Genomic DNA, 25,979 nt, shown 5'->3' on the forward strand with positions numbered 1-25,979 from the left:
CAAAAACATCAAGTTGCCTATTATTTTTAGAGATGAGTCTTACACCTAGCTGACATTTTTCATCCCCAAATGTTTTGCAGCTTACAAATTCTTCTTGCATCAGTATGAATATTCTCCCCTCCTACTGTTCCTATTCTGTATTTATGATTAGCACTCCAGTTACATGAGAACATTTCTGCATCCACAATATCACTTCTCAGTTATGATTCAATTTCTATTGCAGTATTTGGTAAATATTTATCTGTATTTACTTAATTCCATCCGTATCTTTACAATACTTCTTCAGTTCAACACTAACAACTTCATGTCATCCTTACTCAACTTCTAGCTTCCTAACTGATAACCCACACTCCCTTAAACTTCTCCAGTGCTGCATTAACCAGATCCCACACATCCCCAATTATATAGTACCTATTCCTGCTTGCCTTACATTAGTGGTACCAATGTTATAAACTACCACCTTCTCCTTATGGAGAAATAATTTCCTCAATTCTCAAGATGACACTAGAAAACCATGTCAGAGGGGAGGCTGTCTTCATACTGCCCAAGAAATTTAGGTACTACGAATGCATCTTTTTATGTGTAATGGGAAGGCAAACTCCAAAATAAAGTTGTTTTCTTCTGTCTCTTTGAAATTATCATCGGACTCAACCATAGTTTTATTTTAATAACTTGCTCCATTTACTTCTTACCACAACAGTGAAGGAACAGTACCAAAACAAAAATATATCCTTGAAAACTGGAAATTAAGTACACTGACTTACACTGTAAAAAATGAATGACCATAAGTACCAGGGAGTAACTGGAGATTGTCATATTCTTTGCATCGTTGATGTTATGCTTATGTGCCCATAATTTCACGATGAGTACCAACGGTCGAACTCTCCAGTCCACTGGAAACAATTTTAAATAACTGTTACAAGTTGAATTTCAGACCATTTTTAAAGTACAACTGGTATTTTCAAAAGATAAAAGTATGTCTCCATGTTCAGTAATACAGTAATGTTCATTTCTTGACACAAAAGGCAATCAGCTGAATATTTCCAAAAACAAGCATGACTGAAGGAAACGATCATATTATCAAAGGTTTGTTGTGTAGTCAATACACAGACTACACTTTGCCAATGCAAGTGTGTACTTCTATGCTCTAAGAACAAGTTCAAATGTTAACATTTTCTACAAATTACCTTTAAATGTGGCTTGCTACTTTCCTAACATAACAGAACTATGCAAGTTTATCAGCAAAATGTGTACAGAACAAATGTATATTAAAGAGCCAGAGAGGTGGTAATTTCTTGTTTCAAAGGGAATTACAACCATCTCAAAGAGAAAGACATACTTGAGACCCTAGCATAGGACAAAGCATATGAAGTATAGAACCGATTCTTCTGTGCAAGAGCCTGTGATTTTTGTCAAAGTACACATTATATTAAAATTAAAAATTATGCTATGATGATTATTATTATTATTATTATTATTGTTGAATGGATCAAAACGTCCACATGAACTTTTCAAAGCACAAGAGAACATGTACAAAAAGATAACACTAGAAACATTAAGTGTATAAACTGGAAATTAAACCAATAATAATAATAATAATAATAATAATAATAATAATAATAATAATGAAATGGCATCTGGCTTTTAGTGCCAGGAATGTCCAAGGACATGTTCGGCTCGCCTGGTGCAGGTCTTTCGATGCGACGCCCGTGGCGACCCGCGTATTCTGATGAGGATGAAATGATAACATACACTCAGCCCACGCACCAGCGAAATTAACCGGTGATTGTTAAAATTTCCGACCCTGCCGGGACCCTTGTGACCACAGGCCAGCACGCTAACCATTTAGTTATGGAGCCGAAAAAATAATAATAATCATCATCATCATGGTCCCTGAAATCTTCCTCCTATGAGTTTTTCATGATAAGCATGATCAAGGTCACAATTCTTTTGAAATTCTAATAACTAGCTTCATGTACTTTATAACATGCTCCCTAAATTTGCAAGAAATAATTATTCTTTACCTGCTCAACACACTCGTACAACCACCATCTTCGCATCCCAGTTAACTACTAAGCATGTTGAGCTTCCATCGGCTTCTCTGACATGTGACTAGTGACGTCATCGAACTTTCTTGAAGCTCCTCCGTGCTTCCACTGTTTGAGGACATTCCACCTGTCCTATAAATATGCCAATTGTTTCCCCTCTCAAGTCAGTCCGGCTTTGATAGCGGTCTGGTTGGAGGGCCTTCGGCAGATGTGTGTGTCTTGAGCACATTCTTTTTATTAATTCTGACCAACAGGAATTGTGCATCGTCTGACGCTGGGTGAGCTCAGTGTTATGTTTATTTGAAGCAGTGAACATTGGGAGCTCATCTCCCGTTTTGCCCTTGAGGCTTTAACTTAAACTCTCTTTCCTTTCTTTATCTAATATCACGTTCATTCTTCTATAGTGAGAACTTAATCTTCAATCACTTAAAATTTATTTCTGTGGAAGACATAGGCAAAGGACTTCTTTTCTACATTACTACACCAAATCCTAAACACTGAACTGTGTTCAAATGCTTCTCTTTTGCTTTAATTTAATAAATACTGATGCAGGATTCGACCTCTCTCCGCTGGTAGGAAATGCTTTAATTAACATGCTTCAGTGTTCTTTGATTGTAATTCTCTGTGGCCGATTTGATCAACTGTGTAACCTCCTTTATGGGCATCCAATTCTCTCTTTGATACATGTTGCTCTTTCTATTTCAATGCTACCGATTTTGTTACTGCCTGTTGTCTTTTAAATACACGTTATCTTTTGTTGTTGAGATTTGTGCATATTTTCTCATTTCCTTTATATTCACATATTTCTGAATGTACCATGCACCCCTCTGGGTTTCCAGCACTTTCCTGATATTCTGCTGTTGAATACTGGATCAGCTCTTTGAATGACGGAGCATGGCACGGTCATGGGTTTTTCAACATGCATGTTTGAAAATATAATTTCAGATGATTTTCTGAAGTTAAATTTACTTCCTAAATTCCACCGTATGTAATAATTTCAATGGTAATAAAAGGGACAATAGTACAGGCTCAGCTATCATGAACAGCCATTTCATTTGATGCAACTTAGACTGTCTGCACTTCGATTTCAACGTTTCTTTTTTCTCTGCCAGATGGATGAGTAAACTGGATATCTAATGGGTGATCTACGGCCAGTTTTAATTAATTTTGTTGGGTAAGCACTAAATACGTCACGAGAGATCTTTATATGCTAATAACGTAAGACGTGGAGAGTCAACTGGACTCCCCCCCACCCACCCATCAAAATTTCAAATTCTCCTATAGGTTGGAACCTGCAATTTTGGAACAGAGGCGAACATTATCACTGATCCAAAGGGAGCTATTTTAATGGTTACTTTTGTGTGTAATCCATCCACTAATGTCTTGGTTCTATCCTAGCAAGTTGTTTCCTACTTCTAATTTCCCAAGTTGATGCATTTGCTGTAAGAAGCTATACCGATCCTAGAGATGTCTAAAGTGGAAGAAGATTATTTTTTTAAAAGGTCTTTCAGAGGAGCATCCAATTCTTCTAGAAATGTCTTCATTGATTAGGATTGCAACCCCGTATCAATCCAATTTAATCTTTTAAACAAGTCACAATAGCCGTTATCACAGGGTTTCTGTGAGACAATGGAGAGGTTGAGGAAAGAAAAGAAAAGAAAAAAAAAAAAAAAAAAAAAAAAAAAACATTTCATTCTACTTCGTTTTTCAAAAATGTATAGTTAATCCCAAGGAGTGGTATCTAGACAGCCTTGGGAGTGTGTTGGTTTCCACTAATTGGTGAAGCATTAAATACCATTTTGTATTCAATCAAAAAATCCGCTGGCATCTGAATTCAGCTTCGACAGGCTCCGCTGCAGTTGTCAACTGCAGTCAAATTTGGGTATATCTGGAAGTGATGGTCCTTCTCTATTATATATTGTGCATATTGTGCAGGAAATGCTATAGTATTAAAAATTTCAATCCAACAAAGAGCTGCCATCCAAAAACAGCTTCGGCTGCTCTGCTGTTGAAAATTGCTGTCTAATTTGGGTATATCAGGTCATGATCATTCTCCAATGCATACTGTGTACGAAGTGCTATAGCATTTAAAATTTCAATTCAACGAAGATGTGCTGCAGGACAGTCACAAACAATATGAAGATAAAAATTTGTTACCGCTTCTTTCTAGAATTACTTTTGTTGAATTTCCAAGTGGAACCTATATTTTGCCTTTGGTTATGGTAGATTAAGGCAATGGTGTCTCAGGTGAATCCATTTTACATTTTAAGTTTGACAAATCTCTTTCTTGAAGGTCTCGAAGTCAGGTGGTGATGGTGTGGTGTGGTCTGAAGTGCGACACCTTTCTTCGCACAGCACAGATTACACTACACAGATTACACTAGAAACTTTCTGATCATTGCATAATGTTCAAATAGTGATCTTTTATATTTTGGGCATGCTTAATCCGGAATTGAAGTCAGTTTCCTTGTATCACATCAGGTTTCTTTGCAAAATCGAAATTAATATATAAGACTCCTGCATATACAGGGTTAATGCATACTTTTTATCACATATAAGAAACACTGTTTTTCTTATTTTTATTCACCTGAACACACTTATATTTGTAACGGACTAGTCACTTCACCGGCATCTACTGAAACGAAATTTGCCATGCACATAACCTTTATCTTTCTATTACTAATATGGATTCACCCTCATCTTGATAATACACCGTATTTTACTCTGTAACTGGGACTTAAATACTTCAGTGAATATTTATTTGGACATCACATACTTTGCACGAACTCCGCTCTATCCATCTCTACTATCTGCTATCAACTGACTACCTCCTTGCCTGCTGACGTCATACGACACTGTTTGGTTTGTTGCGCATGCTCCCGTAACATCTGGAATCTTCCAGACATATTTCTCCTCATTATTTCACCTCTACTCTAACGTATAAATACCTGGCCTTTCTCTGGATTATTTGAGATTGACTTTAGCCTGTGTAGAGGGTCGAACACCAAACTCGTCTCCGTCCTTAGGGACTTGTGCACATGAGTGTCTTCTGTGGCAGTACAACGAATTTCAAGATGAGGTACAATAAACTATTAATTTATTTTCTGTAAAATTTCGAGATTTACCAGGAACAATTTTCCTTTGAAATTTTAATAGGGAGCATGGCATTTCCAGACCAAGATTCCACTCATTTTCAAACTATTTAGAGTTTCCATTGAAGAACTTGGTTGCAACTCTCTTTTGAGCTGTGCGTGTGTGGTATCTGGAACTCCGCGAATGTTTACAATTGTTTAAGCTTTGAATGTGACTGTCTTGGAAAAGCTTTATCGAATAATATTGTGATTTCGGCCTACATAATAATTCCTGCTGTGACTGACTGGAAACTGATGGTAAATGATGAAGGTCTGACTTGTATACGTGGACTTTACTTAGAAGATTTTTGCTGTTGTATCCTGATCTTGTAATTGTGTATATATATATATATATATATATATATATATATATTTTAATATTTCTTGTTACTCTTTGTTTCTCAACAGACAGGCGTATTTTTCCTTTTTTCTACTTTGTTCTTCCTCATCTGCTCTCTTTCTTTTTGGTAGCTTTTATCTTGTATAAAATTCCAAATTTTAGTATTACTGGTTGGGAAAGTACCACATTTGTATATTATTCTTCTTTTTGTGAAAATTTGTAAGAGGTTTGGTTTGTTTGTTTCAGTACATCTGTCTACAAAGTTTATTATGTTTTCTTTTCTATTCTTCACCCGTCATGTTCCTAATTTCACATGACACTCCCGGTTTTTCTAAGGCTCATACGCTCTGTTTACACTGCGCTATTTGTTAGTTCGTGAATGCAACTGTCTTGGTACTAGGAAATTTCCATTATTACCACGGCCTCTATTTTCAATCTGGTATAACTGGATGGCGTGAATACTATACCTACCGATCCGTAAACTACTCGGTGTTGTCAATATGTTGGGATCTTGCCTTAGCATAATTATTATTATAATTATTATAATTATTATTATTACTACTTGTATGTATTTATACCCCATCGGGTTACATATGTCACTGTTGTATTTATGAGCATAACAATTGTATACATAGAGACAAATAGTCCAAAATTTACAATTCATAAGCCTGGTAACATGTTGTAGAATTTCAAGTTCATGGTTTCAATTGCACATCTTAACTTATTTTAAGAATGTTTTGTTGCTTTTCTTTTGTGAGGTGCAATTGGATTGTCTCTCTTCAATAACCAGCAGTAATCTGCCAGCATGTTTTGGTTCCATTTCCCTTGATATCTGCATTGAATTTCCTTTAGATCCTGGTGGAATCCTTTACCTTGCTCTTTTCTCAGCATTCCTAGGTTCTCCACTAAATAGTCCAGATGTGAATGTAACATGTGCACCTTAAAGCTCATATTACAGCATAAATCTTGGAAAGAAACAAGCATTCTGTCCACCATTCATTTGTAGTCTGGAACCTTTGTATTGCCAATTAAGTGACTACATTCCGGAATGCTTTCCATGCCGAACGTTCTGTTGCGCACATAACATCTTCAACATTAATATCAGAAAGAAGTTTTCTGATAGCTGGAACTGCGAAGATACCCTCTATGATTTTGGCATTACTGATGCCTGGGATTCAATGACACAGATACTGGAAGCATTCACCTTCATTGTTTATAGCCTTAATGAATTGCTTCACAAGTCCTAGTTTGATATGAAGTAGAGGTATGAGTATGTTGGACTTGCCGACAAGACTTTCTAGCTTTATGTTTTTCAAGTCAACAATTCACTGTCTATGTGGTGGTCATTCCTTTTGAATCCAGCATTGTGACCTTCCTCGACTGTCCCACTCACACAGAAAACGGGGAAGTTCAGTGGAAGCTGCTTGTAGACCTGTCAGAATACCTATCACTTTAAAGTCCCCACACACTTGCCATTTGTGTTCCTCATACTATACACATCATCTCAAGATTTTTGCATGTTTCGAGTGAGCAATGGGAACTAATGCAATTTCATTTTCATTGTGAAGAACACACTTCAAACTACAATTGGAGGCATCAATAAAAAGTCTCCAGTGATTGGGGTCATAATGCGGTACTTCTAGTTTCAGCATAACCTCCAGAACATTGTTGCAATAGACGCAAAGTTCCCTCATCAGAAAAGAAGGTAGAAAGTATTTGCGTTGTCTGTACCAATAGTATGTCGTCCCTGGTGTCGACACGTTTCTTTCACAGAGTCTAGACCCAAACTCCTGGGCAGGTTCCTTTGTAAGTCCAAGATCTCAAATTTAATGCACTTTGCTCGAAAAGTTTGGATTCTTTCCCAGCAACTTGTCATGGGAAATTGCAGTCAAAGGTAGCACTGACCATTTCTGCTTCATCTTCAGAAGAGGAGCCATCATTTCATTGTCCCGGACGCTGTAGTATTGGTACATCAGAACCATGCGGAACAGGTACATTGCAGATGAAATACTGCTTGAATACACAATCTTACTTTTGTTTCTGCTGTTAAAACCCTTCACATTCACTGAACAAAAGTATCAGTGGGAACTGGGGTCTGTAGGTTGTCGCTATACGATCGGTATTCTGAATGACAGCGCTGTTCGGTCACCACCCATTGTCGTAACTACTCTAAACTTAATGAGGTGCCCATGGCTAGTCTTGGTCTCCAAGTCTGATGCCAAAATACACAGAGTAGGCCTTCCTGATGAACACTGTTATACTGCACCACTGTTTTAGCAGCACGAAACTTCCAAACACATAGCCGAATTCTGGACTGTTCACGCAGCCACGATGTGACATGTTTATATAAGATCAATATAAAGATTAACAGAGTATGTCACTCACGTACAAGACACTACCTATTATCATTAGCAAGCGAAGTACGACCCAGACTGAAGCACGAAAGCACTGCAACAGAATAGCGCTAATTAGCAAAAGCTGCTGAGCTGTACAGTGTTGTCGATTCTAAGCTAAGAGTGTGATTATTTAGGGTTGCTAGATGGCTGCAGGAGTTAGCATTAATTAAATTCAGAAAACTTATTCAAGGCAACACTTCTAACAAAGTTACGAATGCATTGGTGTGTGCATAAACGAAGTAGTATTGTCAGATTTTTAAAGTAGTTATATCGGATTTTTAAATCAATGAGATGTGATGTGGGAAAAATAACCCCGGATCCTGTTTCAGGTTCTGAAAGCCATAATAAAAAACTATACAGGATAGCAAAAATGAAACCATTGCAGGTCAATGTTATTTGAAATGAGCTGAACTGCTCGAGGAATACAGTAGTTATAAGCTCAGTTGAGTAGCACAAGAACATGAAAAATGACAATGAAGAAGCATTCAGAAAGGAAAATGACAGACTGACCTCTGGCACTGTCTACCTAAAAACCACATATTCAGTGACTAGACAGTAATCAAACTCAATTAGGTCAAGAATATTAGCTCAAAACAAAGCTTCTCAGGTTTTAAGTACTAAACACCACTTAATTTGTTGTATGTATAAGGTAGATAAAGTCTGACGGACATGTGAAGAGAAGCTCTGGGTTAGAATACTGTTTAAAATGCGTAACTCAGGAAGGCTGATTGTAAGAATCAGAAATGAATAATGCACTAGAGGAATACAAAGTGATATTTTGCACAGAAGAAACATATCTAGATGAAAAGGTAATAGGAATTATATACTGTAATACCCATAATATATAGGAACAAGCAGCGAATAATCTGTGCACTAGTGAGAGACCAATGATGGTGGAAATGTTACATCACAATAATCAAAGGAATTTGCTACTTGAACAGAAAGAGACTGAGGGGGGAAAATGCATGTGTAAAGAATTTAACAAAACAGGTAAAATTCAAATACTTACACTGTGAATAGCAATAGAGGAGGTGGGTGTTACGAATGCCAACAGCGTTATTGCAATTAAGATCAACCTCCAGACCTTGGTGCGCATCGCGGAATTTTAAAATAGGCACTTTAGCTTGTATCAATTCCGGCTGAGCTATGAACTCTGAAACAGATTAAAGCAACCACTCATGAATATTGTACAGTAACAGTTTCACATTAATCATATTTGATCACAATAGACCTAAAAGTTACTGAGGATCCAGGTAAGCTAGTAGACAGAAACACAATACAAGCAGCAATGTAATGTTGGCAGTATGTATGCTATGTAGCCAAGTCAATAAGTATCTGCAATTTTGCTCTAATTGTCTTTAGGTTGGCTATATGGCGTTGTATGCTAACCAGCCGCTAGATGGCACCGTTGTCTATGTCTCTGTTAGGTTTCAGCATTATCAGATCAGTACAGCTAGCGCTGTTGCGACGTAAAGATGGCTGCGCTACTCTCCGTTTGCACCAAGGAAGAACAGCGTTCTGTAATCCCTTTTTTGTAGTATGAGGGTGTACAAGGAGAGGAAATTCATAGAAGACTTTCAGCACAATACAGGGACAATGTTTTGGCACAGCCAAGTGTTTACCAGTGGATTGAACAGTTCAAAAGGGGTAACACGAGCGTGAAAGATGAGGAAAGATATGGGCGTTCACCTGCAGCCGTAACCGATGCCAATATTGAACAAGCGCGTGATATGACCCTGAGTAACAGAAGAATGACTTGATGATGTGGCAAACCATATGCACATTAGACATGGTTCTGCATATGAAATCATGCATAACAGGCTTAACTTTATAGAAGTTATAGATCATTCAGTGCTATGCACCACAGACTGGTTGTGAAGAAGAAAAGTAACATTTTAAATAGACAGAGGAAAGAATAAGAGGAGATGGAACGATTATCACAGGGGATACTGTGAGAGATGGATGTGAAAGTATTCTAGGAGCACATGGATGGGGTCCACGAAACCCAGAAGGAACTAGACTCCTTGGTCTCTGTCTGAGGAACAACCATGTAATAGGGAACTCATGGTATCTAAAACAAAAAAGCCATAAGGTCACAAGACATGGATGGGATGAAAAAAGTGAATCTCTCATATATTTTTTTGTAGTGATTCCTAGTGTCTCCCTGGAAAGTGATCATAGACTCCTCACTGAATAATTCAAGTTTAACAAGTTAAAAGAAGTAAGAACCACACAGGTAAAGAAACTCAAGACATAGAAGCTGAAGGACAATGACAGAATAATAGAGGTCCAAGAAAACATCAAAACAGTACTACCAAAGACAGATGAAAGAATAGTTGAGGAGGAATTGAAGGATCTGAAAGAAAATCTAGTAATGATAACTGAGAAGGTATGTGGACAAACCAGTGGCATTAGAAGATGGAAACTCCATGGTGGAATGACAGAACAGGGAACTGCTGTCCTGAACAAGAACATGTTTAGAAAATATTTCAAGGACCGGACTGACCATAATAAGGAACTATATAGGATTGCTAAAAAAAACTTTTTTTGCTAGTTGCTTTACATCGCACTGACACAGATAGGTCTTATGGTGACGATGGAACAGGGAAGGGCTAGGACTGGGAAGGAAGCGGCCGTGGCCTTAAGGTACAGCCCCAGCATTTGCCTGGTGTGAAAATGGGAAACCACGGAAAACCATTTTTAGGGCTGTGCTAAAAATCAAGCAAAACAAGTTGTTACAGAAGAACGAGAGAAGTGGTTGAACAAGTGGAGTGATGAACTGAAAAAGGATGTTAATGGTAATAAGAAAATGTTATATGGGATAATGAAAAGTAGAAAAAGAGATAAAGAACGCTCCATATACCTAAGAGATGATAATGAAAATCTGATCACTGAAGATAAGATCAAAGAGACTTGGAGGACTTACTTTGATGAATTGCTAAATGTGAATTGCATGCAGCCTACAAAAAAAAAAAAAACACCAGTCCTATCACATACAAGTCTCCCTCTGACAATGGGTTAGACTTAACATGGAGTGATTTAGAATATGCCTGGAAATACATCAAAACTGGAAAATCAGCTGGTGCTGATGAAATTAATGGAGAAATGATCAAGGCTATGGGCATTTCTGGAAAACATTGGATCTACAGACTCTTTCGTAAGATATGGAAAGAAGGGGACATACCAGTTGATTGGAGAACAAGCATCATAATTTCAATTTTCAAGAAAGATAGAAAGAAATGTTTCAACTACAGAGGCATCACTTTAACATCTCAAGCAGTACCACTAACAAAGATTCTACTCCTTGATGGTCTGGATGTCATACTTCAACGCACTGTCAAGCAAATCACTGGCCTTCCAGACAGCGCTGCTAATAACATGTTGTATGCTCCACGAAAGATGCGTGGACTTCATTTAATAAACTGTACATGAGAAGCGTCATTGCAGCACATCTCTATCTGCAACAAATTTTATAAACATTATCTAAGTTTTCAATTATGACCAAGAAGTTTATGAATGTCTTGTTAGACTAGAGGAACTGGGAGTTACCACAACAGCAAGAAGTTACAAAAATAGCAGACAGCCCTTTGCAGAAGATGTGCAAAGAAGAAAGAAACTGAGTTATGTACTCTGGTCATGCCTGTTCAATTCACTGCCTATCAACTAGACACACCATAAAGTGAACCGTGTACTTACCCAATTGTTAAAAGGTACCCGATAGGGCACCTACTAAGTAGTCCATGCCTTAGATGGTACGGGAGCTAATAGATTTATAGTGATGAAGAAACATTCTAACACTGTCTATATTCTCGACCCGGCAATAAGCTGTGAAACAATCGATCAAGTGGAAAATATTGATAACGTAAAACAGAACATCTACGGAATCTGCATTCCTTTTCAGAAGCAGAAATATGGTGAAGTTACGGCAAGAGAGATTTCGTCATTCACGGTCTTCTGTTACGTGCGAGGGGAATGATTCATCGATTGGTGGCGAGTGTACTGATAGTTTAGGGATAAATAAGAAAAACCTTTGCTCATTAGTGGAAACTATTGTTCAATCAATATCAATCAATACTGATCTGCATTTCGAACAGTCGCCCAGGTGGCACATTCCCTATCTGTTGTTTTCCTAGCCTTTTCTTAAATGATTTCAAAGAAATTGGATATTTATTGAACATCTCCTTGGTAAGTTATTCCAATCCCTAACTCCCCTTCCTATAAACGAATATTTGCCCCCAATCTGTTACCGTTACTGACTGTAGTCATTATTCAGCATCAAATTTATATAAACAAAGAAATATAATTTTTTGTCTTTTCACGAGAGTTTAATCCTGATGTAAACATGGTATGTCCACGCCTGCACCAAAGAAAGAGTTGAGATTCGCTGAGCATGTAGTACAGACCTCCACCCCGACGTCTCGTCTTTGGTCGTACAGGGCTGCACATCACATACGACAACAGTGTGAAGATCTGAACTTCTGAATAAACGACTAAACCAGGATTCTGTTCACTTAGTTTATTGAACACATTCATAATGCACTGCCTATGGTCACTTCTGAGCGGTTTTCCTTTTTTGTGCTTCACTACACGTGACGGTCCTACGTCTTGCTCCATTTCTCTCACTGTGAATACTGGCACTGACTGCTGCTCCAAGATGCAACACTATCTTTACACTGTACAGCTTGGGACTTTCTCCCACTATGAGAAGGCTTCCTGTATTACACCACACCTTGTGCCTTCATTTTTCATTATTTAATCACTATTTTATATTTTTAAAAAGCATGCATATATATATATATATATATATTGTGACCGTATCGGCACAATTAATATTTATTTCAAGGGATATGCTTGGTAAGGAAGCAGGCAGTAAGCTTTCTTTGTGTGGATGTTGGGAGTGGCTTCAGGTTGTGCAACAGGACGCCCGCCAGAGACGCCTCACCCGCCCACTGGGTGGCTTAAACAATCCCCGAACTAGGCACACGTCATAGAAGAAGCAGGAGAAGAACACTATTTAGCGACTCCATATTGGAAAACAAATGCCAGCGTACAGCGATGCCAAAGCGATCGGGCCAAATTTAATGTATTTTCGACGTAAATAAGGCTTGATTAACAAAACTGCACCCGTCAGAGCAGTGTCCTGAATTTTGGTGGAATTATAAAGTCAGGAGTTCGGATAGAAAATACTCTCCAAGCGAAAGGCGTTGGTAAACAACTTATATAACTGCGTTAGCGTACGTACGCCTAGTGAAAAGCCAGATGCCTTCGGGGATTCCCTACTTCCCCTCCAAGCTGATTAATTAATTACTGCGGATCCGCCGAACATATTCAACTCCGCATGACATAGCGCACTTGTGCATAACCAAGTCACACAGTCTAGCGTATTGCTAATTTCGACAGGCTGGTTTATCCAGGAGCAGTCGAAATAAGAGAGGGGGATGAACTCGTTAGCCGCCCCTACTGCCGGGTCCAGTATAAGTTTTTGCACTTCCTAAGGAGCTGGAGCATTCGGTGAGGAGCTTTCGACGGGAAACGACGGCCGGTTCGCTATCGAATTACCGCTCCTTTGTATACTATGTGAACAAAGCGGGAGTGAAATTTTTCAGTGTTTTTCGCTTATAATTTGTGATAGGCAACAGAAGATTATGGTAATGAGACGTACTTAAGATATCGGTTGCAAAGTAGACTAAGACTTCGTGAAATATGAAGTAGGATTTTGTATAGCAACGAGTACATGATTGTACGCAGAACTTCTGTAGGAGAACGCTCTAGCCGTAAGAATGAACTAGTGAGAGGGACAGAATCACAGTATTCGAAGACCTTTTCGAGATAGGTAGGGTAGAGGCAAAGAACTGTATAAATCTACGCGGTTTTCTGAACAAAGCGCAGGTCAGATTATTAACTGATTAACAGGCAGTGAGAAGTGTTCCTGAACTATTAAAACATACAGAAGATAGGGATAGAAAATCCTGCATCATGCGGATGCTGGGAATGCCCGGCGTAACAGTGCAATTGGGGTAGACTAGCTGAAAGCAGCCGGTATAATCATCTCCATGTAACTGTCAGTGGGTAAACGAAGAAGTAGTAGGAGTGAATGGTGACACGTGAGCAAGAAATCGATAAATTGTGTAAATTACAATCTAATTTCAGTGATCCGTGTGCTACTAAAATGGATTACGCGAGACAAGATATGGAACTTCTGAACTCCAGGACTCCAGGATCCGGCGCCATGGAGTAATCCAACATGGGTAGACCTCCGGAACCTCCGGATGGGGCCGAAGACATCAACCGTTGAGTACAAAGTTATGTTTCTATTCCAATGCTAGTATTTCCCTTTGTAAAAAACAGTCATGAAGTATAGGGTTATAAGTAACACGATTAAATAGGCTAAATCCGCCTAAGAATGGTCGGGAATCCTTTTATTCATTTTGGTTTTAATTAATTAGATATGGGAAGGGAGTGATCCTATGTTAGTGTATAGAATATGGGACCCCTTTTAGTGGCTATATTTGCATGTTATCATATTTTGTTTATTTAATGCTGAGAAGGAATTGAGGGGGAAAAGGAGTAGAATGCTATGTAGAGTAATGATGTAGATCTCATCTGAGCAATTGCCTAAGTTACGCAGGGGTAGCGAGGTGACAGAGTCATCAACAAGTGCCCGTATAAAAGGAAAGGCTTGGGCTAGAATCAGCACTATGTTCGTAAAGATAGAGTTTGTTGCATGGTAATATAAGTTTTGGCTGTAACTGATGAGGTTCAAGGAATGAAGTGCCGAGGTTTGAACCCCTGTCCTCCACTACACTAGTGAGGTTACACATAGAAGGTCTGTTAGTGGTTTGGCAGGATTTAATAATTTAAATTAATTTTGATTTTTATTATTATTATTATTTTTATTATTATTATTATTTCCCTTTCATATTTTGATCGATGATTTCATGCCGATCTATTTTAAATGGCAAGTTAATGTTATGCCAGGTACACAATCTATACCCACACGGGTGGAATTAGGAGACGTTGTCTTTCGAGGAAAGGCGATTGGAAGTGTGAATGAGGATACGATTGGAAATGTAAGGGTTAAATCCCAACTGCTAGTATAATGAGGGAGTTTTTGATATAATCTGGCTGAGTAATAAAAATAAATAAATAATTATCGTATTGAGCTAATTTGAGCAGGTGACCCTGCATTAGCTAAAATGAATGATGCTATTGACTCCGTGAAGGCCGCCTGTGAATGTGGTGAATTAGTCTCGCCGTGGTGCGAGAGGGGGATGGACTGGGGTCAGGATTTATGGCCAGAGCTGAAAGAGACATGTTAAGAAAACATTTCTGGTAGAATGTTGCGTTCTACTGTGTGGAATAAGACACAAAATTTATGTAACTACTACACACTGTCCATTAGCCTTGATCCGGAAAACAATGTAGAGAGTAACTACTGTACGAGACATGATTAGCTTAGTTAGGGTTTTGCATTCCAGCGCCCTGGATGGAGACGACCAGAGTCTCAGGTTCAAACCTTGTGTGAGCACAGCAGGGATCAACAGCTCGCTAAGATAGCGGGTTACAACGGATCAACTACAGCCATTATATTTATTGATACATGTGTTTGATATTTCTTTTCCAGGATGTGTTTTTTTTTGTTTACTTGTAATCGATGTCGTTTTGAATCTAGACTTCGTGAAAGTCCACTGGTAGTGATTGCAAGTGATAGTTCGTTGTTCAAGTCTGTGTTTAATTTTATGGAAGACTTGAGTCCATGTATTTTTTTCCCCGTGATTTAGTGATGGATTTCTGATATGTTCGGATTAATCCTGTTTAATATTCACTTTATTGATACTTTAAGTTAGCCGACCATTCAAAAAGCGGACATTTTTCTTTTGTGTAGATAGATTTTAACGTGTAATACGGGATTCAGTCCCATGGAATACTCGCATTGGGGGAAACATGGCTTGTTTGTTTTTGTAAATATGGTAGGGTCATTTTATTGTGTATGTCGTACTCAGTGGTTTATGGTAAACCGGATGATAGCACGCACAAAACAATCTCGATAATACACAAAACAATCTGTGTAGCATACATCCAAACCAATGTAGTAGTTATGTAAGCAATGTAGGACACAGGCAATTCAAAGTGATAGTATGTGAAAAGGCGAGATCATATTAACAACCTCTCGATTATTCTCTGTTTTGGTAGTGAGGGATATGGATATTAGCGTCTGTGTCAAAAAGGAAAATTTATTGGATTAGAGATAGTACCAGCTAACGTTGCCGTCCACATAGATTTTGTCTGTGGAATGTGGAGGTAACAGCAGATGTCAATGGCAGCACGGATTTTTCCGCTGCTGAAATAAGTGATTGCTTATATCAATTGTGTAATAAGTATCAAGAGTGTATGTAAATTTTGTATATTTCACCGAGTGAATAGAAAATTGTTCTAAACTATTTCGTGCCTATCTATACCGAAAAACATGCATCCAGAATCCTCTTCCGTTCATTGTAGGCCTTTAAGATAGTTTATGTTTGATAGCCTCTATATGCCGCGAACGGTCTTCGGCCCTGAGGAGTCCGTGTTCAGACCTCAGGAACGGGAGAGTAGCTTTGATCTAGCTGAGCCGTATGGCCGATAACCTCTCATGTGAGTGGATTAAATATACAATCCCAATGAGGAGAAATCGGCACAGGCCAAAAAGATCCCTTGACTATCGGCTTCCGTGAAGCAGGGTCCCATGTGTCCGTTACCCGAAAGGGTTGATTTATTGTCACATGGTCCCATGAGTCATGGGAGACGGTGGGAAAGGTTCCAATATACACACTGTATGATGGATTTGCTAAGCTCTGTATCTGCAATCTTGTAGCAAAAAAAATACAGCAACATTTTACAAAAAATGTTCTCTCTCTCTCTTGCTACTTTCTTGATGCAATCATACCAAAATCATGGATTTCATTTTTTACTAACTGACATTCTGGTATTCAATTATGATGAACAATTTTTTATTGTCAAAATATTTTCAAAATTATTAGGTGCTTATGTCATAAGTTTATGTTAAATATTCACATACTTTACTTTTTAAAAAAGGAAGCTATTTTTGATTAGTTTCGACTCAATTTATAACCAAAGTTCTACAGTCGAAACTAATTCAGTATAATATCAATTTAGAAAATACCTGAAAAAGATACCATTAATTAAAAACAGAAAGGCCCATTTTATTCTTGAAAGAACATTATCAGGTTCTATGAAATTCACTTGTAATTAAAAAAAAAAAAAAAAAATTATGAACTGATGAAAATGATTGAATGTAAAAACATTCATGTTTAAATTCTGTTTATACCCTTTTAATACTTGAAAGTTGGAATTTACCTTAAATGCTCCAGCAATGCTTCCTCTCCCTACTTTCAAGTATTAAAAGGGTATAAACAGACTTGGAAAAATGAATGTTTTTACATTTCTATTTATTTTCAATAATTCATAATATATTTAAAAAATATTGTGATTTGATAACATCTAATGATATTTCAAGAACATAACATTTCATTCTGTTTTTAAGTAATGGTGTCTTTCTCAGGTATGATCTGTTAATAAATGTTCTCTCTTTCAGGTACTTTCTAAATTTATGTTCTAGTGAATTAGTTTCAACACACTGAAGAACCTCAGTGTTATATAAATATTTAACTCTTCCAAGATATTCTTCCCCTCTCCTCTCAAACAATCTGTCATTACCTGCAATGTCTGGGGGGGGGGGGGGGGGGTCAACTGGGTAGGTTCACTAAAGTTGAAACTGAAAAGAAATTGCTTCCACGGTAATGAAAAGACAAAAAAAGTGAAGGTACAGGCAGCAAAATGATTTAATATGCAATGGCTAAGTATAACAAGCGGCTTAAATCAAAAGTCTTCTCAACAGAGCATAAATTTCTCTTGTTTGATACCGCAAAATCTTCATCTACCAAACTTTCAGATTTCTCAAAAGACCTGTGCAAAATGTTTGTATCTGCCAAAGTTCCCCTTAATAAAGTGAATAACAAAAATGTTTAACTACATATTGCGCCCTGGTGGGGGTGTGATAAGCGTCATGCAATTGTAATTATTTATGGAGGAATATATATTTCATTTTCAGAAGCGAGAAGATCGCACTTTATATATTATAAGTACAGATCAGGCCGAGAGGATGTGGTGAAACCTACCCCAGACTGTTGTCTCCACTGAGATTAACAAACACAATGAACAGCGGAATTAGAATTCTCAGAAATTGTGACGAAGGGGAAAGAGCGAGGCTTAAAGTGTTAAAGTTTCGTAGTCCCGGGCAGAATTGGTAGCGGCAACAATGCATCGGGTCGTGCGGAAAATTCCGAGAAATGACGTAGGGGTATCTCCACGTACTAGCGGGAGTTGAACGCGAGGTTGGCACTTGAAGAAAAAAATATGAGCCTTCCCGGTCCCGTGGTTTATGTGGACCAATAGTAAAATTCATCGACCAGTCGCAGGTATGCCAACTTCGTATTGTAAGAAGCATGAGAAACCTGAACTCCACGGATTAAATTTATAAAAGGAAGTGAGTTATAAATTCGGAATCAGGTGGAATTTAGAAGCATAACTTATTGAAAGTTAATAATTGAGGGAGATTGCATGGCGTAATTCTAAAAATTAATGAATGCTATCCGCTGATTGGCTGGAGGCAAGGGATGCCACAATATAGCGTGAAATCCTGAGCCGGGATACGGCAGCTAAATTCGCAAATATATCAATTACCAGCGAACAATAATAGTTGAGAATTGGTATAGAGCCTTTGAGAACATAATTACATCATTGGATCTCATATTTAAGCCACGGGCCGAACCGCAAATTGTCGTATGAAGATATCGGGGCTGCACGTCTTATGATGACCTCCCATGAACTCGGAAGAGAGGGGATACAAGTATAAGTATGAGGTCGTGGACAAGGACTAACTTCTGACAAAGTGTTTGGGCTAATACCACTCCAGGGGTGCGCGCATGTGTACTTACTCGTGGAGTAGGGTTCGAAGTATTATATTGTTACATAGTACAGTGATTCATGACGTGATGTAGCTCATATTACAGTCTTGAGCAGTATACTAGTATGAAGTGTTCCAATAGTTACAGGACTCAGCAAAGCATAACTTACGGAGTGCGAGATTCTACCAACAGATTAGGAAGTATGTTACGTGAGAACGGTCACGAGTGTTCGATGTATTTCACCTAGTAAGCAGTCGATCATAATTGATACCTGGTCAGCTACGCGAATGTGAGACGGGAAAATAGAGTGCGCGCCGGGCCGTTTGAATGTGATATCGAGGTGTCACCAGTTCCTTAGTGCCGAGGAAGGAATGAAGAATATGTGTATGAATTAGGCGGGTCAGATAAAGGCCAGAAGTGTAAAGTTTCAGTTCAATATTAGTGTGTGTAAATTTGTTAAAATGTTAATATTTTAAATCTTGAAAATTAATATGTGTAAATCTGAAAAGTGCATTGGATTACTTCTTCAAGCTGGCATGAAAACCAGTAGGATGCAGGGCTAAGACTGGACGGGGCCTATGCTCCTCGTCTGGTTTAGCAGACTTCAAAAAAAAGATGAGTAACCTTTTAAGATATTTGTAGATTGCTATCGTTAGGGGGAGGAAATCATATTAATTTATCATGTAACTTGATTGTGAAACGAGCCATTTCTGGCTCATATAAATTCAGAGATAGACAAAAGGACAAATTAATATGTACATAATTAGATCAAGCACTCATCATAATTTTGATTATTAAATAGAGTAGAGTAGGGTTCATTTGTTCATTCAAGTGCTTGAGTTGTTTGATATGATATGGAGCACGTTTCACGTAAAGATAATGCTAATATTCAATTAGAAGTGCTTCCAAAGTGATTTTCCGTTATCGGAAATTTTATAGATAGTAAGGCATGTTATTACGATAATCCAGAGGTAGGGTTGCCAAGTGATTTAAATTGTTGTGGGACGGAATGAAGTCCATTGATTTGTTTGCAAATATCGCGAAGATCGCCAGTGGACAAAATAATAATAATCGGTAGAAGTGTCAGAGTAATAAGTTAATATTGGGTAATGTGTAAAGGCGTGTTTAATAATAATCTTTGAGAATAAAGGCACGGGCCTAGTTGGATAGAATGATTGCAAATTAAAGTAATTTAAATGTGGAGATAATATGTGGCATGAATATTTTAATTTGGACAGTGAATCCGATTTTAACACTAATTGTTGATTTAACGTTTTTGGACTCCATAATAATCATAAATAATTTTGGTAGAAACGAGATAGGCACTTTGATAATATGGTCACGCTATGTTTGAGGCCCAGAGTGATTTGAGCCAAAAGTTGAGATTTGGAGTCTTGTGGGACAGAAATCCGGCCCGAAATGAAAGTGAACTGTACTGATGTTGATGAAGAAATAGATGGATCTTAAGGCCTACATAGAGGTTGTATTTCTATACCGGTGATATGAGTGGCAGAAGAGAGTCCACGCACCAAGGGTTAATTAATGAAAATGTTTTGAAGAGTTCCGATGGATAAATAGACTTCAAAATGGAAAAAGAAGGAATAATTTAACACTTGCAGAGATTGGAGGTATTTGCTCAACTGCGAGGTGTTATGGGATTTGAGAATTGTCTTAGGAGCATATGGTCTCCATGAATTGACAGTACGAAAATAAGGTTGCGGGTTCGAACACTATTATGTCCCGACCGATGTGAATTCGGATCTTGGTGATTTCTGTTTGGGAGAGAACGTATGTGACTAAATTATAAAGATGGGAAATAAAAATAAAAATTCTCGAAATAATAATAATAATAATAATAATAATAATATTCCAAGTAAATCATGTCTGGATTGATTAGTGCCAAAATAAATCGGAATTGTGAAAGGGGTTATGCGTTAAACATATATAGAGTGGACTACCGTGTAACAAGTGAAATTAATTTTTTAATTAATAATAATAATAATAAAATAAATATTTGAAGAAGAATTTACTTTTTATATTTTGGACACAATAATGATGTTGGGAGCTGAAATGAAAAATTTAAGATTTTTCAAAATAATAATAATAATAATAATAATAATAATAATGAGAATATTTGAAGGAGAAGAATAAGAATAAGAAGAGTGATATATTTTTTTATTTCAGATGATGATAATAATAATCGTGAAAAGTTGAAATATTAGTCCGAGGATGATTACGGGTCACGATAATCATGATCTCCACAATTAATAAAAATAATAATAATAATAATAATAATAATAATAATAATAATAATAATAATAAAAATAAAATATTTTTTATTATATTATTATTATTATTATTATTATTTCGGATGATGATGAATGATACTAGGGAAGTCAGCTGGCGAAATCACGTAATAATGTCAATTGGTTGTAAATAATGTAACCGTCCAGGCTTCTCCAGCCCTACTAATTTAATATAATATCATTTTACGCGATATCATTTGATATCAAGTTTATCCGCCATCGGCAATTATTCGTAATAACATACTTATTCAACGTCAATCATTTGTAATCAAGGTTTTTGCAAACATATTGTATATATGATAACATCGTTTTATTATTTAAATTATTATATTATGGAGGATAGGATTTCATTATGTTGTAAATACAGTCAATATGTTGAGACATAGTTGTTTTCATTTCATCTCATGTTTGCGTATACGGAAAGTTATTCTTAAAGCTGGGATTTTGTGTGACTCATGGGTTTGGCAAAGGCAGTAAACAGCGACCCGCGTGCGAGGCTTGCATACCAGCAGAGTACATCATCGCCACACCTACTGCACTCGACAAGAAAGAAGACAAGGGGAGATGATAATGCGATCTACGAATCAGATGTTTCGTTATATAGAGATCTGAGATTGAGCTGTTACCTAGAGTGGGGGAGCCCGGTGATATTATCAAGTGCGGAGCGAGATACTGACGGATACTCCGTCACTACTACTTCTACTGTGAACATCTACTTTGAACGACGTTATTTGATTTTTGAAACATTGTGTGGTCGCTCAGCGACATAGTTATTTTTGTACAATGTGTTGTCGCTTCGATACAGTACTTAGGTGCGGTAATGTTATCGGATCTGCGCGAGACGAAACGAGCTTATGGCTTGTGTTATTTTCAGTAAATATTCTGGATGAAGAAATATGTTTAGTTCAAGTCCATGGAATTTTGGTACAAGTCTGTACCGTATAAATAGTATAGCTCAGTTGGATTGAGATTTCTACTAATATGGAAAAATTCATATCTCTGAATTTTCTCCTCATACGATCAACGCTGATCAGTTTTTACAAGTATAGGGCCAATGTCTAATTTAAAGACTAGGCAAATAGGGAGTGCTAGTCCAGATAGCCCGTACCATATCAGAGAAGGAAGGAAGGATGTCCATGCAGCAAATTCTACATCGAGAAGAAGAGAACGAGTAACCACGGAAACCAGATGACTTCAACGGAAGCTGCAATTGGTGAGCTTCAATTAGATAAAGCAAGCAATATTAAATTCAGTAAAGTAAATTATAAATTCCTCCACGCTTTAAGGAACTTTTCCGATTCATCTCATTTTTTTTGTATAATAAATTCATTTGTATTTTATATTGCGTTAATTTTCTTTTTTAAGCGATACTTGATGGTTAATTATTTAAAATCCTACCCCTGTGATTTAAGTATAAGTCTCTATGCTAGTAAATATAAATTTTGGTTTACAGTTTTGTTTAAAACTGTAACCCTGGCGCCCAAACATCACATAGAGAAATGGGAAACCATGGAATGTTAACTGTTTCTATTTGCGTGGCAATTTGCGGGCAAGCCACAAATAGTTTATTTGATATTCATGTGTCCCAAGATATTAACTTTCATCTCCCCAAGTGTTTTGATGAGGGGTAGAACAGTTACAATAATAAGTTAATATGTGTAATATGAAGGCAAATCCCTACATCTGGACCATTAGGTTCGAGTCCTTTTGTAGTTTCCTTCAACTAACGATTAGCATATCTTGGTCCATGTGATCGCGCCCACTTAGCCAACAGGTACTTGGTCCATGACCAAATATGGTCATGGTGTTAACGAAGGTAAATCTGATACCTTCAGATATCAACGGTTCCACCACCCAAATGGAAGGGTGGTGAAAAGTGATAAATATTATGTAATCATTTTCTGGAATAATTTGCCAAATTACCGGCAAATCAAGGGTCAACAGATTTTGTTGTGTGTAAACATTATTTTGTTTACTTAAATAAAATGCTCCTTTAGCATGTGCAAGGAAACAGTTCCAGGTTCTTGTTCTTGCAGAATAGTAAAGTTGGTGACCGTTTAAATATCCGTCCCCATTCCTAGGACGGAGCCTTCATAATTTTCCTTTGATCTGAATATATATAATTTGTATGTTTGATGATGAGCCCTAAAGTTCAAGATTAGAGTGCTCTGTTCAACCCTGTAGTACTGATTGGATGGTGCCCTTACATTTAGTTTGAGATCTTATATCTCAATATATATTTTTTATTGTGTATTAGTTGCGATAGATTCGGACCGTCACACTCCCCGAGATAAATGCTGGTTGGGACTCAGGCTATGAGCGGGTACATCATGGCGCCCAACGTGGAAGGGCTGATTGCATCATGCTTGAGCAACGTGTGACTTTAATTTTAACAAAAAAAAAAAAAAAAAAGGAACTTTGTTGTATTAGCGACGACATCATGTCGCACAACTAAGGGACGGATTGCATAACATTTAGACCCAATCGGGGGACTTAAACATTTAGGCTGATTACATCATGATTAAACCCAATTGGGGTATTTGAATTAATTATAGACCGCATCACGGTTATGCATTGTTGGGAAACATTTATTCAGATCTAGGAAGGTAAATCTAAATGATGGCATCACCTAGTGTACGAGATGACCCCATTATTATAATACTTTGTTATTAAATTTGATGTTTACATTTCACTTGTTTTTAATTTATTTATTCTGTCATTGTGTTCAGACACTTAGTAGCATAGCATAGGCTAGTAGTTATTTCCGAACGGGGCTCATTTGATAGGATGATAGAAGTAGGTTGTTGGGCTCATCAGTTGGTAAATAAATTTTTTTGTAAATTTTCTGATGCGATTTTATATCTGCGAATGTGGAGGCTGCACACTTTGGTCACCAGAGGGCGGTAGGAGTATATTGTAGGAACAAGGAGAATATGGTAAAATTTATACTGAGTACCAAACTCCAAGTTAATACAGGAATGAGAACTGGAACTGTGTCGACGAGAATTTATTAATTTCAGATTTAAAGCTACGAGACTGCTGTGTTATGTCAAAATTTCTAGGTGGTGTATGACATAAGTTTCAAAATTATTATTTGTTTATGTGTCAGACACGCATTTATTCTGGAGGCAACAAAACAAGATTTGTTGTCCTTATGATACTCGTTGTTTGATACGAGTGATTGAACTTAAAGTGTGGTAAGAAAATAGAAATTTAATTCGAGCATTGAACCGTTAGATGATAGGACCTTGACCAACTGTTAAACGTAGTGCTGTAGGGCGAGGAGCCGCTTGGCCCTAATTTGTTATTATATAAATTCATAATGTCTGATGTAGAGGAGGAGATATCCCAGGATGGACATGTAGGAGAGGAAGAATCGCTAACGTTGGCGGAGATGATGAGGGCTATGGCTCTTCAACTTAAGTCATTAGATAGGTCGGTAGAAGAGTCCAAATCGTCTTTAAAACAGTCTACGGAGCAAAATAATGATTCCTTAAAACAGTCTATGGAGCAAAATAATGATTCCTTAAAACAGTCTATCGAACAAACTAATAGGTCTATAGAACAAAGTAATAAGTCTATGGAGCAGAAATTTGAAGAAATGCGGATTACTTGTGATAATAGTAAGATGGAGTTAGTGGAGCAAAAAAGTGAAGTGCGGACCGCGTGTCAAAATTACGAACGGGAATTTATCCGAGGGCTAGACCAGGTATGTGAAGCGTGTCATAAGACGAAGGAGGAAATGAAAGAACATTTCGATTCAAGTCTTATCCGAGTGACCGAGAGGGTAGAGTGAGTTAGGTCCAAAGCATTGGAGGATCGTACCGAGATCAGGAAAAGACTAGTGGTAGGACTCAATGAGATTACGACCCAGATGTCAGCTGATCATGATGAGTCAAAGGCACAGAATGCCAAGATGCGAGAGGAATGTCGGCAAGGATGCGAAGAGATTAGGTCTCAGATCCAAGGCCATATCATTCAAGCTGCACGGAAAACTGACGAGATAGTGAAAAACGTGGAAACGCTACGTACTGACCACCAACGTACGGAAGCGAAGGTTTCGGTTCTGGAGTCAGAAGTTTAATCCCTCAAAAATAATCGTGAGGTTTCAACCAAATTAGAGGATGCGGGAGTCCGGATCGAAAGTTTAGATCACAGGTTGGAGGCTTGTGAAGATATAAATGATAAGCTAATCAAAGCGACCGAAGCGCTTGAAATACGGGAGCAGGAAACCGAAGAGTTGGAACGAAAATTAGGCAGTAAATTGGAAGAGTGCGTGGAGAGAGAGTTTAAGACTAAGTTCATTGCGGATGTCAACGCGGATAAAATAGATGAACTGAGGAAGGAAGTTAAACTTTTAAAGACGCACGAGGACAGGTACGGTACTCGAGATTTCAACTTCGAGTATAGGGAGTTCGAGACCCCAGAGAACAGAGGGTTGAACAGGATGGAGGAAAACGTGGCAGCCGATACTACAGCGCCGAAACTCCACATGGGAGACGGATCATCGTCGGCCTCTGCGAACCATGCTACGTCTCCTGTAGTTCATTTTATTAGGATGTCATATGACAAACCTTCCAAGTTCGATTCTCGAGTGCAAATCACGTCAAAATGGTTCATTAGGGAGATTACAAATTACATCCAAGAGCACAGGATACCTGCCGAAAAACAACTGCGGACAGTGGAAAAATTTCTGGACGGAGCGCCAGCGGTTTGGTTCAGGGCGTTTCTTTACACCTTTGACGACTTCATGGGGTTCCGCCAAGCCTTTTTACAGAAGTATTGGAGTAT

The 25,979-nt window shown here is 37.8% G+C and overlaps 1 protein-coding gene across 2 annotated transcripts in view; it reads right to left on the reverse strand.

Moving 5' to 3' along the window:
* Positions 1–25,979, reverse strand: part of LOC136858645 (poly(A) RNA polymerase gld-2 homolog A) — a 384,677-nt gene that overhangs the window by 99,279 nt on the left and 259,419 nt on the right. For both annotated transcript variants that reach the window (XM_067138357.2, XM_067138358.2), the window contains exons 7-8: positions 8,925–9,068; positions 765–893 (exon numbers count right to left, since the gene is read on the reverse strand). In XM_067138357.2, the coding sequence (XP_066994458.1) occupies positions 765–893; positions 8,925–9,068 (273 nt within the window). The remainder of the gene's footprint in view (positions 1–764; positions 894–8,924; positions 9,069–25,979) is intronic.

This window comes from Anabrus simplex, chromosome 1 (genome assembly GCF_040414725.1).
Source record: "Anabrus simplex isolate iqAnaSimp1 chromosome 1, ASM4041472v1, whole genome shotgun sequence".
NCBI classification, from domain to species: domain Eukaryota; kingdom Metazoa; phylum Arthropoda; class Insecta; order Orthoptera; family Tettigoniidae; genus Anabrus; species Anabrus simplex.